Raw genomic sequence first — 16,901 nt, 5'->3', positions numbered from 1 at the left:
TCCTCCCCCTTGTTTTGGCTAAGCCTAGAAGATGCTCTCTGTTTATCAGCTCTCTTGCTCATCCCCAAGAAGCTTTTCAGTCCCGTCCCTCCCCCCAACGAGGGACAACATGAATTCATTTCTGCAGAGGGGCCTGTCTTCTTGGGGAGTAGTTAGTAGTTAGGACCAGGGCAAGCTTGTTACCAGGGACCTGGCCTAAGAATCAGTCTCCAAGGGTTAGGACTGGATAATCACATGGCCTCTAACACTAACCATCCTGAAGGGTTGTATGTTCCCCTTCTGGTTTTAGGATAATGAAAAATGGGGTTAGACTTAAAATATACACATATTTTGAAGATCTCAAGTGTAACTTTGGGCAAGTTTATTAACCTCAGTTTTCTAATCTAAACATTTACACGGATGTAAAGTGGCTGTCCTAATGCCAGGTTCACAGCAGAATCTAAGGTGCTAGCTCTCTCTAGTTCAATGGTTGCAGAAATAGGACATGGATGGGAGGGGCACCTGCGTGGCTCAGCCAATTAAGCATTCACTTTGGCTCAGGTCATGATCTCAGTTTGTGGGTTTGAGCCCCACATTGGGCTCTGTGTTGACAGCTTAGAGCCTGAAGCCTGCCTCGGATTCTGTGTCTCCCTCTCTCTCTGCCCCTCCCCCGCTCTCTCACAAACACACACACACACACACACACACACACACACACACACACAGTCTCTCTCTCAAAAATGAATAAATGTTAAAAAAAAAAAAAAAAAGAAAGAAAGAACTGGGACATCAGAGATTCCTCAGAAGCCAGTCTTGAAACCCCACACCTGGATTTGAGATCACTATTATCAGTCTGGATTACAGAGAAATAAAAGCCTATAAAATCCTTGAAGAATCAGATTTCAAGGATGTCAACTGGGCAATAATTAGGAGACTTAACAAAGTCACTGCCCCTCCTCCTATGCAACGAAGACAAGCAGCTCTTCTTTATCCCAAGCAAAAGCTTTGGCGTCAACTTCCCTTTTGGTGGGCTCCATCTGCCGGCGTGGGCTTGGAATCCCCTGAACCAGAGAGGAAGAACCACCTCCACTGGGGCAAGAGTCCAAAGCCTGGGATTGGAGTTGTTGGGGTAACTCTTCATGGCACTTGCACCTGGGCTGGGGCGGCATCCTGGACTTCTCGCGGGCGCAGCCCGCCCAACGTTGTCGGTTTGTTGGTGAAGGGATGCCACTGGCCCTGGATGCTAGGGCTGTCCGTGTGGAAGGGCTTACGGATGCGGATCACTTCCAAGCCCGACTGGTCCGCCAGTTTCTGCACCAGCGTCGCAATCTCCGCCACTGACTTGCAGTGGATGCTCTCCTCGCGCACAGCCCCGTTAACTGGCCGAAGGGAGGGGGTGGGGGGAGAGGAAGCGGATGGATCAGCGTAAGACGAGAGGAAGGCGAGCCGGCGGAGCACCCCCCAGATGCCGCCCTCCAGCCCTCGTCCGGCCCCACTCACGGTACTCGGCCACTACTCTGGGCACACAGCACGGCCGCGAGTTCACGTATATTACGACCCCCGGGTTCCGTCGGGCGAAGTCTGCCACCTCCCTTTCCACGAACTCCCTGAGGAAGCCCAGAAGAGTAAGCACGGCGACCCCCGACCCTGGGCGACTCTGCCCCGAGAGCGCCCCGCGCCCTGCGCCCGGCTCACCTGGCGCCGCGGGACGAGGGCGCATCGCGACTGAGGCTAAAGCTGAGACGCTGCAGCTGCTGCACGTAGCGACCCAGACCGTTGTGGAGGACACTGGCCAGAAAGCGGCTCGGGGTCCCGCGCGCCGTCATGGCTACAGCGCCCAGGCAGCCTAGCCCAACCCAACCTCGCGGGACGGGGGCGGGACGAACGCCGGGACTTCCGGTTCCGGGAACACACGCGGCCGGGGAGTTTTGCTTCCGCGGTCATGGCCCGGGGCGTGGGACAGTGACCCACGTTGCGGTCGAGAGGGGCGAGAGGAAGGTGGTGATGCGCGGCCACGGTCGCAAGCGGCACAGCTCTTGGCAGTAGAGTCGAGGGAGGACCCGGGCGCGGGGGCGAGGTGAGCGCGGGGTCTGGCGGGAGCCGCCGGGTGGCGCTCTACTTGTGGTGAGTCCTCTTTGAAGGAAGGAGCGGCGAGGAGAGCCTCGAGTTGGGGGCTAGCGCCTTGAGGCCAGGAAGGGCTCAGGCGGCGGTAGAGATGAGGACGACCAGGAGATCCCCTGGAGGGGCGGAAGTGGTAAAGAGATGATCTAGGCAAGGCACAGCGGTGAGGGGCAGTGTGGAGGGTCGTAGAGGTGAGGTGGCTGCACAGGGCCATGGAGACAGAGAGCCAGATAGAAGCCCACGGACGTGAAAGGGTCCTGTAGATGGCCATAGATGTGAAGTAGCAATGCGCAGGGGCTGAAGAGGATTCAGAGAGATGTTTATGAGGGAGAAGTTGGAAGAAAGAAACCACCTCCAGTGGGCTCTGTAGAGTGCTGCGCCGAGGATCCCTGGGGTCTGACCTAGCGAAGCCCCCCCCCCCCCAACAAGGCACGGAAGGCATTCCAAGTAGTGACTTCCTCGGTTTGACTAGGAATGTGGATACTCCTTCGAGGTGGGTACCCCCTCCGTATCCTGCTGCCGCTGCGTGGGGAGTGGATGGGTCGCAGGGGCCTGCCCAGAAGCCTGGCCCCAGGCCCTCCCCGAAGACGGTACAGGAAGGAGGCTCTCCCAGCCTTGGAGGTGCCAGTGTTGCCTGTAACTGCAACTGAAATCCGCCAATATTTGCGGGCACGTGGGATCCCCTTCCAAGATGGCCACAGCTGCCTGCGGGCACCCAGCCCCTTTGTAAAGGCCTTGCCGCTCAAGGACCAGAATGGTGCTACTGCTTCCTTCAGCCTCTTCATTGACAAGACCACAGGCCGCTTTCTCTGCATGACCAGTCTAGCAGAGGGGAGCTGGGAAGACTTCCAGGCCAGTGTGGAGGGACGAGGAGATGGGGCCAGAGAGGGAGTCCTGCTCAGTGAGGCCCCAGAAGTGGAGGACAGTGAGGAGGTCCGGAGGATCTGGGACCGAGCTGTACCTCTCTGGGAGCTGCCTGAGCCGGAGGAGGCCCAGCTGGCTCGTGTGATGTTTGGCCTTACCAGAGTGACAGATGACACGCTCAGGCGTTTCAATGTGCGGTATTTGCGGCCGGCTCGCAGCCTTGTCTTCCCTTGGCTCTCCCCTGGAGGTCTGGGATTACGAGGCTTGAAGCTACTAGGCGCTGAAGGCCAGGGAGATGGAGTGCACTACAAGGAAACCACCATTCCCCGGCCTGGGGTCTACCGTAATCTGTTTGGATTACCACTGATCAGTCGTCGAGATGTTGAGGTGGTACTGACGAGTCGTGAGCTGGACAGCCTGGCCTTGAACCAATCCACAGGGCTGCCCACCCTTGCCCTACCCCGAGGAACAGCCTGCTTACCCCCTGCCTTGCTCCCTTACCTCGAACAGTTTCGACGTATTGTGCTCTGGCTAGGAGATGACCTTCGGTCCTGGGAAGCTGCCAAGTTGTTTGCCCGAAAACTGAATCCCAAGCGATGCTCCTTGGTGCGGCCTGGAGACCGGCAGCCCCGGCCCCTGGAGGCCCTGAACCGAGGCTTAAGTCTTTCTCGTATTCTGCGTACCGCCCTGCCCGCCTGGCACAAGTCGATCGTGTCTTTCCGGCAGCTTCGGGAGGAGGTGCTAGGAGAATTGTCAAATGTGGAGCAGGCAGCTGGCATCCGCTGGAACCGCTTCCCAGACCTCAATCGTCTTTTGAAGGGACATCGGAAGGGCGAGCTGACAGTCTTCACAGGTGAGCCTTGGGAAATCACTTCTTGGGGTAAGAGGCAGAGGATCAGGTGATGAAACGCATGTGGGTTTGGGCCGTGGCAAATGTTAAAGAGGAGGCTTCTCCCAACTTTGAAACCCTTGCTCCGGGTCTTAATTTTAAGGGTAGAACTTTCCTCCCTTACCCAGGTCTGTATTCAACCCCCTGCAGGGCCAACAGGCAGTGGGAAGACCACATTCATCAGTGAGTATGCCCTGGATTTGTGTACCCAGGGGGTAAACACGCTATGGGGTAGCTTTGAGATCAGCAACGTGAGACTCGCCCGGGTCATGCTGACACAGTTCGCTGTGGGGCGGCTAGAAGAGCAACTGGACAAATACGATGAGTGGGCCGACCGCTTTGAGGACCTGCCTCTCTATTTCATGACTTTCCATGGGCAGCAGAGCATCAGGTGAGATTCCAGGGCCGAGGGTTTTCAGAGAATGGGACTGCAGGAGAACAGATCCCCAACAGAATTTTCAGGAATGCTGGCTTTTCTGCTGGGATGGTCTAGAGACTGCTTGTAACTGACTCTTGAATTCCTTGCTTCTTCCTCTTCCCAGGACTGTGATAGACACAATGCAACATGCAGTATACGTGTATGACATTTGTCATGTGGTCATCGACAATCTGCAGTTCATGATGGGGCACGAGCCGCTGTCCACAGACAGGTGACACCCTCTTGTGTAACTGGAACACACTTGAACACGCGTGTCTTCGTAGGCAGCCGGCCCTTAGGCACACGCTGTGTTCTTGATGTCTGACCTGTGTGCCGGTACACACCACCCTGTGTGTATTTCTGCCTTCACAGACGTGTGGGTTGTGGCAGTGGGACGTATGGAGAGGAGCCTAAGTGTGAGTTCTTGGGTAGAGTGAAGTAGTGTGGGTCTGTGGCCTGGGGAGATGCGAATAAATCAAGAGTGTGTGTACGCTCTTGTGCTTCTGTCTGTGTCCGATAACCTCTTCACTTTGTTGGGGTGGGGGCAGGATTGCAGCTCAAGACTACATCGTCGGGGCCTTTCGAAAGTTTGCAACAGACAATAGCTGCCACGTGACACTGGTCATTCACCCCCGGAAGGAGGATGACGATAAGGAACTGCAGACAGCGTCCATTTTTGGCTCAGCCAAAGTGAGTGGCTTTTAGAGGAGCCCAAGCTTAGGAGGGTAGAGGGGGCAGGTGTGACCAGGGATGGCCCTCACTCAGCCTTAAATCATCTTGACTGTCCACTTAGAAGAGCCAGGAGACAGCTATCGCTGCCTTTGGGCCATGACATGAGGAATACGTGTGCTGGGAATATAAAGGCTGATGATAGTTGGTCCTTTGCCCTCCTTGTCCTCTAAGAGCTCACATCATCCAGTGGGGAAAATAGCAAGACCGTGATTATAACTCAGTATGATAAGAGCTACAGTAGGCAACACAGGCATTGGGGGAGCCGCGAAACATCTGAGTCAGCCTGGGACATCTGGGGAGACTTCTTCACCCATTTGGGGAGAGGAGGTGTCAACAAAGGTTAGGTTGAGTTTTGGCAGACAGTAAGTGCTAGATAATCGAATAAATGGGAGGGCCTCCTGGGCAGCGGGACCAGCCCAGTCCTGGAGCTTCCAGGGGTACACTGAGTGCCTGTTACATGGCAGGCCGGCTGGGCACAGGGCATACAGGGTGGGGAGCACAAACTGTGCCACAATGGAACAGACATGGAGCTAGGGAAGAGAGTAACACAGAAGCGGGAAGATGATGGTTCGTTCTTTGTTTATGGGGATGAAGAACGGTCTCTGATAAAGTGTGACGTTCTTTTTTTTTAATTTTTTTTTTTTTTTAACGTTCTATTTATTTTTGAGACAGGGAGAGACAGAGCATGAACAGGGGAGGGTCAGAGAGAGGGAGACACAGAATCTGAAACAGGCTCCAGGCTCTGAGCGGTCAGCACAGAGCCCGGCGCGGGGCTCGAACTCACGGGCTGCGAGATCATGACCTGAGCCGAAGTTGGACGCTTAACCGACTGAGCCACCCAGGCGCCCTAAAGTGTGACATTCTGATAGAGACCTGAGTGATAAGAAGCAGGGGTTGAGTGGGGTGGTGGGCTGTGGAAAAGTGTTACAATCAGAGGGAATGGCGTGTACAGAATCTAGGGCAGCAGTGAGTAGTCAAGGAACTGAAGGATTCAGGTGGCCCCAGGTTGTGGTCAGTAGTCCATGGCTTTGCCATTCTTCCCTGGACCCTCAACCTTCCTTTTTACTTCTCCTATGTCTTCTCACTGCTCCTTCCTCCTTTTGCCCCCATCCCCCAGGCAAGCCAGGAAGCGGACAACGTTCTGATCCTACAGGACAGGAAATTGGTAACTGGTCCAGGGAAACGGTATCTGCAGGTGTCCAAGAACCGCTTTGATGGAGACGTAGGTGTCTTCCCACTTGAATTCAACAAGAGCTCTCTTACCTTCTCCATACCACCAAAGAGCAAGGCTCGGCTCAAGAAGGTCAAGGATGACAATGGGCTAGCGACCAAAAAGCCCTCTTCTGGCAAAAAGGGGGCTGTGCCCCAGAACTCTGAGACTTGCTTGGATCAGGCCCACCAGCCCTGCCAGCCAGACCCCTCCAGGCCCTCCAGGTGAAGGCTGTTCAGAGCCGGACACTGAAATGAGCCTGGCCGGACAGGCAGGGGCATAGACATTTTTAGCCCTCTGCCAAGACTACCTCTGTCCTGTGGGCCTAAGCTAGGGGTCCTCCACGGAGGGGCCTAACCTAGGGCAGAGTTCCATAGTGAGAGACTTGAGAACTTCCTGTGTGCCAGGCTTCGTTCTAGGTCCTGGGAATACAGCGCTGACAAGACAGATGAGCTCCCTGCCTCCCTAGAACCTGCAGTCTGATAAGCAAGACAAGAGAAATAATGAACAAACACAAAACGTATTTTTAGACAGTGAGATACACCATGAAGAAAAGAAAACAGGGCAATACGTACAGCCTAGTGTAGATTAGGGTCGGAACAGATATCTCTAAGCAGAGGACATCGGAGATGGGGCTTAAAGGACTAGGATTGAGCCGTGTGAACATCTGGAGAAAGAGGGATCCAAGCAGAGCGGAAATGAGATACAGAGGCCCTGAGGTGGGAATGAGCAAATTGAGTTCAAAGTAGTGGGTTCAGGCCCCCTGAACATAGAAGGGAATAGAGGACTTCTTGCCAAACTCAAACCTAGGCTTGTGGAGCCAAAGGGTGACATGGTGGGTACCAGACTCCTCTCTGGCCCATTCTGGACCCTGCCATGAGGTGGCACTCCCTACCACTGATTGGATCCTAGGTGCTTGACCCTGTAGTATCAGGGCCCCAAAGGTGGAAGCTGGCCAGAGAGCCATGGAAGGAAGCAGAGCCCGGAGTGCCTGCCACATGGACACAGATTCCATATTCTGTCACCTCAGACCACTGGGGTGGACAGTCATGACTTTTTGTAGAGCCTTTTCTAGTTTTACTGAAAACAGTTTTTCCATTGCCTTGGTTTCTGTGTTTTTTCTTATTTGTCCACCAGGTGTCTCCCCAGTCTAGAACTGGATTTTCCTCTTGCTTTCAGTAGGGAGTCTTAGCTGTGCACTCCCAAGGAAACGGGCATTAAAGGGCCTTCACCCACACAACCCCTTATACCTCTTCTTGGCTTAGGGATGACAGAATGGTGTCTCTTTATCCTTATCTTCCCTGAAGATCTCCATGTGATCCCTGGCACAGGTGTGGGTCAGTGGGCCACATGTCTAGGCCCTGCCTGACCAGCTGTCCCTCAGTGATACGAGCCACTCACTGACCTGAGTGCGGGTTCCGCATGCTGCCTTCTTATCGGACTCCCCATCCATTTTCCTCATCCTTGTACACTCAGTGTTTGTCTTATGTCAGTATGTGTCAGAACTCCTAGGATTCTTTAAAAATGAAGAACCTAGGGCCTACTCCCCTCCCCCCCAACACACACACACAGATGTTTCTGATTCTAGAGGTTTGAGAAAAGTTACAGGATTTCTCGTCTTTAACAAGTACTGAAGGGGATTGTCCTGTAAGAGACTTGTGAAAAATAGTTCTAAATGATGGCACTTTTCCATCTCACTTCCTCTGATACCCTTAAGCCCTATTTTCCCTTTAGATTTGCATGCAAGAGTGGTCAGAATGCCAGGTGTCCTGAGGGAGCTGGGAAGAAGCCTTTTGTAAGGGTAGGCGGAGGTTTCCTGCTCGCTCCAGGCAGGGCTGCCTTATCAGGTTCCCCAAGTCCACCTAAGCGGGCTTCTGGGGCCCTCTGGAAGGCTCTGGGCTCTCTGGTCTGTTGGGTGTGAGAACTATGGCTACAGCTGACTCCTGAAATAGACCCTGGAACAAAGCTGTTCTCTGGGGAAGAACCTGTGGGGGAGGGAGGGGGTAGTTCCTCCAGGGCCTCCCTTCTTGGGGGTCTCCCAGACTGGCTGGAGCCAGGCCTCCTAATCCCGCAGTAATCATTCCCAGCCGCTGGCTGGTCTAGGCCTCATCCAGGGTCTATAACAACGTCAGCCATGCCTTCCAGATGCACACCACCAGGTCAGTCCTACCTCTGAGGATGTGGGTTCTACATCCCACATTCTGATCTACTGGGAACTCCTGGTGAGTTCTCAGGAAATCCCGGAGGTCCCTGTGAATTGGGGATAGAGGGACAGACACACACTTGCCTGTTTGTCTTGGCCCACCCTCCTAGCAGACTCCCTGCCCGGCACAAACGAGAATAATGATGGGGGGCAGGGGAAGCTAATGCTCCCCCAGCCCTCCCCCTACACAAACACATTCCATTGCACCCCTGTCTTAAACTCCTCACATCAAGATTAGCCCAAAGTATGTTCAAGAGTCCCAGGAGCCTAGAAAGCAGTGGGGGAATCCCTGGGAGCCACTGTCCCTGTACCCAACCAGAGCAGATTAAGTCAAATTACCCTGGTTCTGCCTATGTCCAATTGGATATTAAGAATCTCCTTGAGCATTCAGGAAGGGCCTGGCCAAGCAGGGTCCAGCTGGATCAGCAGCTCTCAGATTCCGGGTCACATTTGTCTGTGAGGGGGGCAGCTTCAGTCCTCCAGCAGCTTCGTTACTGCAGATGGGTTTGAGAAGGGACTAAATTCACTGCACTCCCGCTGCCCAAGTATTCAGGCTGCGAGTGTGGCCCAGATACCTAGAGACCTCGCAGTCTGTGCCTTCCCACAGGCCGCCTCGGGTGCCATGGAGGGAGGGAGCCCTAGGTGCCTCCCTGCAGTACAAGGCAACTTCCTGTTTGTGCCTGTGGGTGGAACTTTATGAGTCTAAGGGAAGCCTGGCCCCTGCTCTGTGGGGGGCCAGAACTGGCAAGCACACTCACCTGGGCAGACACCTACTCCAGGGGAGGGGGAAGGTAGTTGTGCGAGGGCAGCTCTGACCCGAGGGTGGGGCGGGGTCTGTTTTGGTGAAACCTGAGCCTTCTTTGTCTGCTTCCTAGGGGTTTTCCCGGTGCCTAGGGAAGGAGCTGAGAGTGGACTCGGTTTGGCTCCCCACAGGGCCGGGCAGGTGGCAGTAAAGCCCTATCGCCAACTTGGTTAGGGCACCCAGGTAGTTTAGCTCTCGGTCACGTGCTGCTCGCCCCTTTCCCAGGTCGAAAGCCAAATCCAGAAGCCTGTGAAGTCGGAGGCCAGCGGAGCAGCCTCAGGCCACCGTTGAGCTACTGCTGGGCTGGATACCGGGTCGGCTGTTGAGGGGGTGCTGGGCAGACCACTCCCCTCCTGGGCCGGGGGCGCGGCCTCAGCCGCCCCGCCCCGCTCCACCAGGCCCGGCCAGGCGGGCGCCCGGAGTCCGGAGCCCGGAGCTGGCTGGGAGCCGGCGGATCTGCGGCGAGGAGGTGCCCGCGCTGGAGCAGGAGCTGGGCGGGAGCTGGAGCGGCGGCGCAGGTGGCGCTGGGTGAGTGGTGGGGACACGGAGGTATCGGAACTCCAGCCTTCCACACATCCCGGCTCCGGAGCGAACTTTCCCGATCTGGGGAAGCCGGGGACTGGAGTGAGAAAGGGGTCCCCACTCTGGGGGACGGGGGCGGGGCGCAGGCGAGGAGTCTGAACAGGGAACCGACACAAACTCACACCAGCGGGCACACACACGCGCGCACACAGACCCACGCACTTGGGACACACGAACACACGTGCATTCAGGAAAGGACGCGCCCCATAGATTACCCCTGCAGTCCCTGGAGCAGCGCCACTGGCCCGCACGGACCCCCAGCGGACAGAGCGCTCTGCTGTCGCGCACTTGACGGGGGTTGGAGATAAAGGGCTGCCCTGTGACCACCGACGGGGGCGGGCCGGGTGGGACACCTCCCGAGGTTCCTGCTTCCTGGCCGCCCACAGGTGAAGACTAAGACGTAAACAGGCGCCGAGCACGTGATCGCTTCGCAGACAAGTGGGCTGTGCTCCCCCACCCGCGCATCAGGGCGAGGACCTCCCTCCCCAGTCCTGGGCGAGTCTGCAAGGTCTCCAGCCGAGCAGTATTCCATTCTCCTTCCAGAGAAGTGTTAAACCTTCCCACAGAAGTGGGAACAGAACGCCCCCTGGAGTCCGGGTAGCGCAGGACTGGAGACTTGCACTGGGTGGGGTGACCTGGGCTCCTCTCCTTCCTTCACCCGAACATGTTCGTGGTGCCCTCATCCCTGAAGGTATCGAAGAAGGGAGTTATTTTTGATGGCAGTGTACAGCAGCCCCTGCCCCATACCTCCAGTCCGGGGAGCAGCTGCCTGAGCCCCAGTGGGTCCCCTTCCTACCACTCCCCTCCTTGCACAACTGGGAGCTCTTCCCCCCAATGTAGGAGCAGAAAGCCCACTCCTGCGAGGGTGGGAGCCCTTTCCCGGAGAATGCATGAGGGTAAATGTCCCTAAATACAAGAGTGGGCCTATCTCCCTCCCCTAGAAGGGAGGATGAGCCCCCTCCCCCAGGGAATGAGGGAGTGGGCAGCGGCCTTCTGCCTCCCTCACCGCCCCACCCTCCACCCCTACACACATGCTGAGCCCAGCTGCTGCCTGAGCTTCTGGGCTGGCTGCCAGAAAGGGGAGGAGGCTCCTGGTGCCCCAAGAGGCTGGGATCAGGGCAAGGCCAGGGGAGGGGGTCTCTATTGGGGAGGGGGGGCTCAGTCTGTTCTTGTAAGGCTCAGGGTCTGGGATGAGCCTGAGGGTAGTTGGGTTATGTCTCCCTTTCCAGGGAAAAAGAAAGAAAAACAACCCTTTCCATAGAGCTAAAAATAGAGCTGAGAGCTGGCCAGGGCTGTGGCCTGGAAGGGGGGGATGCTCCTTCCTGGGGCAGAGGAGCTCTGGCAGGCCTTGGCCTTGGGGGTGGGGTTGCAAGTAGGGGGTGGGAAGCTGTTCTTGCCCAGGGGTGTGGGCATCAGCTGACCTGACTGGGGCACAGAGACCCTTCGGGGAAAGTCTGTGTGGTAGAATGTTTGTGAAACTCACTGTTTATGAAAGTTGTCTGACTGTGAATGAGACCACCAATGTGTGAAAGATGCTTAGGAGAGGAAGCCTATTTAAGATCGTGAGTCGGTAGTAAGGACTTTGAGTTGTTGTGAAAGACTGTGCACAACAAGGTTTGTGACAGGGAGTATGTCTGTGTGTGCGGTGGCCTGAAAGATTATGGAAAGGAGCGTGGAACCACGTGATGGATGAGACTGTGTGATTGTGGCTGCGTGGGACTGCATGTGGGAAAGGTCGTGTGGGTGTTATGAAGACTGTGGTGTTTGCCAGAAGGTGAGACTATCTGCGACCCTGAGAAGGCAGAGGAATGTTGTCAGCTGTGAGGCTGGTGTAGGTTTGGACCGGCTCACCCCAGTGATTGTTGGGGGACCAGGGGCTGCGCCTCTCTCCCAGCAATGACCTCCTTCTTAAATGATTCTGAGGGAAGGTTGGGGAGCAGAGAGCCGCGCCTGAGACAGGCCTGGGCTCGCGCAGGAGAGGGTACAGGGCCGGGGAGTCGTGTAGAGGCCCCCAAGGTGGAGGGCGGGGGGTGACTGAGTGTATTCACCGAATGCGCCGCCAGGTGGCGCCGCCTCCGCAAGTCCAAATATTCCTCCACCAACCGCTGGGGGTGGGGGGCAGGCCCGGCGCGAGCCTCGGCCCCCGACTCATCCTGGGGCGCAGGGTCCCGGTAGCAGGGGCTGGGGCGGGGGAGGGGCAGCCGACCCTCGGCGTCTCGCTCTGGACTCCGAAGCCGGAGAGTGTGTCTTGCGGGGGAGGCTTCGACCGAAGAAGCGGAGGGGGAAGGGCGGCCGCCTTGGCGCCCGGCCCTTTGTGCTCGAACAATGACCAGCTGCCGCTGGCCCCGGGGCCCGGGTAGGGGTAGAGGGTGACCCGCGGCCGCGGCCGAGTCCTGAGCCGACCGGCTCTCGGAGTGGGGGCGCGGGGGGACGGGGATCCTGGGTCCCCCGGCGCAGCCCCCGCGTGCGCCTGGTCGGCCTCGCGTGACGCGGGGCGCCTGCGCGTGTCCGCGCCCGGGGCGGGGACGCCCCTCCGACCCCTCCCCCGCGCTGCGCCGCCCACTCGGGCCGGACGGGGGCCGGCCGGGCTAGGGGCGCCGCGGAGGCGGGGCCGGGCCGGGCCGGGCGGCTCCGAGTGGCCGAGCGCGGGCTGGAGCCGGGCGGCGCGCCTGTGGAGCGCTGGGGGCGGCCCGGGGCTGAGCATGGAGCGGCGCGGCGGAGGTGAGGGGGAGGGGGGGCCGGGCTGGGAGGCGACCCGGGGGCGCCCCCAACTTGTGCGCGGCGGTGGGCGGGTGGGGAGGAGGCGTCCCCCAGCCGCCCGCACTTAATAGAGGCGGGGGGGGGGGGTGTCGGGGGGCCCTGGAGGGTGGGTTGGGGGCTCCCGGCTTCCTATCGCGGAATGCGAACTCGTGATCCCAGACTCGATCCCGCTTGACTAGTCCTTGGAGTTTGGTGGGGGGGAGACTTTCCCCAACTCTTCAGCCCCCAGAACAGGTCTGCGGGAGTTGGGCTTAGCCAGACCTGCCCGGGGCCCTGGCCGAAGCCAGCACCCGGCTGCCCCCGGCCCACGAAGGGGGTGTGCGTGCGCTGGGCCAGAGTGATTACTCAAGGAGTGCTGGGAGAGCCAGGGGTTTCCTTTCCCACAGACACAACGCGTTTCTCAAAATGGAGCCTCCACTTGCCCCTCCTCTCTCGGGCTCCCGCTCTTGGAGCCCGGCTGGCTGGGCCTGGCTTTCCAGAGGCCTGGCTCTGGCTCCTTGGGCGTCTGACTCTCGGGGCCCAGCTTTCATGTCTCTTCTGGGTTTAGGGGCCCCTCGCTCTGTGGGGTTCAGGTCCCTGGGCTCACTGGTTCAGCCTGTCTCCCTGACCCTGGGGTCTCTGTTGAGTCTTTGTCTCTGGTCGTTTGGGCCCCTGTCTTTCTCTGAGTCCGCCTGTCTCCTCCCCTTACTTCTCACTTTCTCAGTGCTCACTGAAGTGGGCAAATGCAGACAGAGGTGCCAGCCTCCACTGCCCCCTAAGAAGCCCCTAACCCCACAGCTTTCTCTATGCCCTGGAGTGGTGGGGGAGAGGGCAGGAGAGGCGGTGCCCCGGCTGCCTGGCTCGGGGCTGGCACTTGCCGATGGGCTCAGCGCACCCCCACCCCCCCCCTACCCCCGCTTCCAGGCTCAGTCTGGATACCTTCCCGGTTCTCATGGTCTCCTGACTTGAGTGGGGAGTGGAGGGGGAGCCTCGTGCGATACAAGCAAGAAAGAAGGGGAACGGACCCGGCAAAGGAGTCAGATAATGTGTCTGTCCTTTCCCCACACTCGAATGAGTGACAGAAACCAGGCTCCTGCTCACCTAGGTGGCCCTGCTCGCCACCCAGGCTCCCACCCACTCTCACACATGCTCTGTGCACACACTGCTCTGCACCCGCTTGTGCACACTCACTTCCCTGTTCGTATGCAGTTTCCACGTAAACATGTGAATGGACATCTATCCAAAGATGTTCTCTTCTCTCAGTCACGTTCATACAGCACAAATTTACTTACTACATATGCAGTTACCACTTTTACGTATTTCCTGAGAGTGATCCGGAGGCACGCACATACTCGTGCACATATGAACTCACACATACGAATATACGAATGTACTCATACCTCTAGTCAAACATACATACACTCAGATGCACTCGCGTTTTCACACATTTTCACATACACGCGAAGTAAGTTCATTTCCATGCGCCTGTGCGCAGCCCGACACACACCGATGAGTACAAACGCACACTCCTGTTCCGACTCGATTCTGTCCGCTTCTTGGCCCCCGCTCTGCATGATGATTTCAGCAGATGCCTGAGTCCTGGTCTTCGGCCTCAGGACTGGGGAGGGAGTTCCGGGCGGAGACTTGCTGTCCGCTTCCAGGAAGGAGCAGAGCCTGGGGAGGTGGAGCCCTCTTCCCTGGGTTCCAGGGAAATGAGATCTTAGAGCAGCTGCCAAAGGTGATGGTGGGGCTTCTACCCTCATCCCCTCCGGGTTACTCTGGGGAATGTCTAAAGCCGCATGGTTTCTTAGAGGTTGGTGGCATGCCTGTGTAGGCTCCTTTAGGCCTGATTGATTGGGTATGGTGAGGCCGGGAATTGTCATGGAAACACGCATGAGCCTGTATCCACGTCTGGAAGGCGGGAGACCCCAGAGGGCACCTGTGGGCTCCCTAAAAGCTCTGGGTTTCTTGTTTGGCCAGCTCCATCCTTGCTGCCTCTCTGTCTGGGAGAAACTGAGGCCCAGCTGGGGGAGGCTGGGCACTGCCTGGCCTTGGCTCTTTATTCCCTAAATGCCATCTGAGTGGCTGCTGACTCTGTCCCTGAGGTTGCCTGTGCCCAAACTGCTCTGTAATGAGGACACCTGTCCTAGGGGACCAGCAACATGTGCTGGGAGCTGGCAGAGAGCTCCCTCCTAAACTTGAGTCCTAGCCTCCATGAGGGGTGCAGGTTTAGGCTGGGGCCTGGGCCTCTGCTGTTAAGGGCCCTGCGTAACCACCAGACCTCACATCCCATCATCATCTTTGCTTGTAGAGTCAGTCCTTAGCCCTGTTCAGACCAGAGCTGGGCAGTGGTCTGGGTCCCAGGAAGAAGTCAGGTTGGTGCTAGTGCTTGGAGGGGGAAGTTGTGGGCAGTCAGGGGGCTGTTTGTCTTGGGACGCGGGGTCAGGAGAGGGACTCAGGGACTCAGATAGGGAGGGACCTCAGGTGAAGGGACTCTTACACCCCTGCCCTGCTCACAGGTTCCCCTGGAGGCCCTTGGCCAGGCCTGAGCCCCTGTCGCCATGGCCATTGTGCAGACTCTGCCAGTGCCACTGGAGCCCACTCCTGAGGCCACCACTGCCCCACAACCTCCAGCCATGGGCAGCGTGAGCAGCCTCATCTCAGGCCGGCCCTGCCCTGGGGGGGCAGCTCCTCCCCGCCACCACGGACCCTCTGGGCCCACCTTCTTCCGCCAGCAGGATGGCCTGCTACGGGGTGGCTATGAGGCACAGGAGCCACTGTGTCCAGCTGTGCCCCCTAGGAAGGCCGTCCCTGGTACCAGCTTCACCTACATCAACGAGGATTTCCGGACAGAGTCACCCCCCAGCCCGAGCAGTGACCTTGAGGATGCCCGAGAGCAGCGGGCACGCAATGCCCATCTCCGCGGCCCCCCACCCAAGCTCATCCCTGTCTCTGGAAAGCTGGAGAAGGTGAGGACCGGCTAGCCCTTCCTTTGGGGCCTGGGTGGAATCAGGAGCCCCTGAAGAAGCCGGAATTTGAGGGTCGATTCAGAGGAGAGAATGTGGGCTCCCGATTCACCAGACCTGGGTTCTAATCCCAGCTCTGCCTCCTTCTAGCTGCACGACCTTAGGAAAATCACTTAACCTTTCTGAGCCAAAGTTTCTGCACCTGTAAAATGGAGGTAATAGGTTAGCTCTCATGTGATCGTTGTGAGCATTCAGTCAAATAATGTACGTAAGGGTTTAGCCTAGTACCTGTCACATAACGTACTCAATAAATGTCAGCTGCTCAAATTACTGTTACTGCACAACAACTACATGTCTGATGTTGAACGAGGTCTTTGACTTTGCTGAGCCTCCGTTTCCTCATCTGTAATATGGGGATACTGATGATATTTTACTTGTATGGCTGTTGTAATGATAAGAGATGAACCTTTTAAATTGCTTGATGTAGAGGACATCGGGAGGCCCTCAGCCGGTGGTAGCATTTATTATTAACATGTGGGGATCGGGACCCCAGGTGGGAGGGCAGGGAGTATGATAAGGGCTTTGAAAGATTGGGCAGCTGATCCCCAGTGTCCCATGGCACCTCATTTCAGAACATGGAGAAAATCCTGATCCGCCCAACAGCCTTCAAGCCAGTGCTGCCCAAACCTCGAGGGGCACCATCCCTACCTAGCTTCCTGGGTCCTCGGGCCGCCGGACTGTCTGGGAGCCAGGGCAGCCTAACCCAGCTGTTTGGGGGCCCTGCCTCGTCCTCCTCTTCCTCCTCCTCCTCGGCTGCTGACAAACCCCTGGCACTGAGTGGCTGGGCCAGTGGCTGCCCATCGGGGACACTGTCTGACTCCGGCCGAAATTCACTGTCCAGCCTGCCCACCTACAGCACCGGGGGTGCAGAGCCAGCCAACAGCTCCCCAGGCGGGCACCTGCCCTCCCACGGCCCCGGGCGGGGGGCACTGCCGGGTCCAGCCCGAGGGGCCCCTACTGGGCCCTCCCACTCGGACAGTGGTCGGTCTTCCTCCAGCAAGAGCACAGGCTCCCTGGGAGGCCGTGTGGCTGGGGGGCTCTTGGGCAGCGGTGCCCGGGCCTCCCCTGACAGCGGCTCCTGTGGGGAGCGCTCTCCGCCCCCGCCCCCACCCCCGCCACCCCCTTCGGATGAGGCCCTGCTGCACTGTGTCCTGGAAGGAAAGCTCCGAGACCGTGAGGCAGAGCTGCAGCAGCTGCGGGACAGTCTGGACGAGAGTGAGGTGACCATGTGTCAGGTGTGGTCAGCAGCGATAATGGGGGTGGCATGGCAGGACATCCAGAGGTGCTGGGGAGTCCGAGGAGCATTTCTGTTTGTGCTGGGTGGGGGGGGCGGTCC

General features: G+C 58.0%; 3 protein-coding genes across 10 annotated transcripts in view; 2 read left to right on the top strand and 1 right to left on the bottom strand.

Annotated features, from left to right (window-relative positions):
• Positions 1-339: 339 nt before the first annotated feature.
• MRPL43 (mitochondrial ribosomal protein L43) lies at positions 340-1,848 on the bottom strand. The gene is made up of 3 exons (XM_060641724.2): positions 1,675-1,848; positions 1,480-1,586; positions 340-1,358 (listed from the first exon to the last, which is right to left on the bottom strand). The coding sequence occupies exons 1-3, from the start codon at positions 1,803-1,805 to the stop codon at positions 1,117-1,119; spliced, it is 480 nt and encodes a 159-aa protein (XP_060497707.1). The 5' UTR covers positions 1,806-1,848; the 3' UTR covers positions 340-1,116.
• Positions 1,841-7,315, top strand: TWNK (twinkle mtDNA helicase). Of its 2 annotated transcripts, none has more exons than XM_060641713.3 (5): positions 1,841-3,817; positions 4,004-4,244; positions 4,396-4,503; positions 4,820-4,961; positions 6,121-7,315. In XM_060641713.3, the coding sequence occupies exons 1-5, from the start codon at positions 2,575-2,577 to the stop codon at positions 6,439-6,441; spliced, it is 2,055 nt and encodes a 684-aa protein (XP_060497696.1). In that variant the 5' UTR covers positions 1,841-2,574; the 3' UTR covers positions 6,442-7,315. The 2 variants fall into 2 exon arrangements, with proteins under 2 accessions (XP_060497696.1, XP_078290865.1); XM_078434739.2 differs by having other exon boundaries at positions 3,982-4,036.
• Positions 7,316-9,633: 2,318 nt separating this feature from the next.
• The window catches only part of LZTS2 (leucine zipper tumor suppressor 2), a 10,122-nt gene continuing 2,854 nt past the window's right edge, over positions 9,634-16,901 (top strand). The window contains exons 1-4 of one of the 7 annotated variants that reach the window (XM_060641716.3): positions 12,421-12,521; positions 14,851-14,914; positions 15,059-15,508; positions 16,138-16,800. In XM_060641716.3, the coding sequence (XP_060497699.1) occupies positions 15,101-15,508; positions 16,138-16,800 (1,071 nt within the window). In that variant the 5' untranslated portion in view covers positions 12,421-12,521; positions 14,851-14,914; positions 15,059-15,100. Of the gene's footprint in view, positions 9,747-10,455; positions 11,575-12,397; positions 12,522-12,664; positions 14,278-14,850; positions 14,915-15,058; positions 15,509-16,137; positions 16,801-16,901 lie in introns of those variants that run through there. The other 6 variants (XM_060641715.2, XM_060641717.2, XM_060641719.2 and 3 more) reach the window with 6 other exon arrangements.

This window comes from Panthera onca, chromosome D2 (genome assembly GCF_046562875.1).
Source record: "Panthera onca isolate mPanOnc1 chromosome D2, mPanOnc1 haplotype 2, whole genome shotgun sequence".
Lineage (NCBI taxonomy): Eukaryota > Metazoa > Chordata > Mammalia > Carnivora > Felidae > Panthera > Panthera onca.
This window is presented reverse-complemented; position numbering and strand designations above follow the sequence as displayed.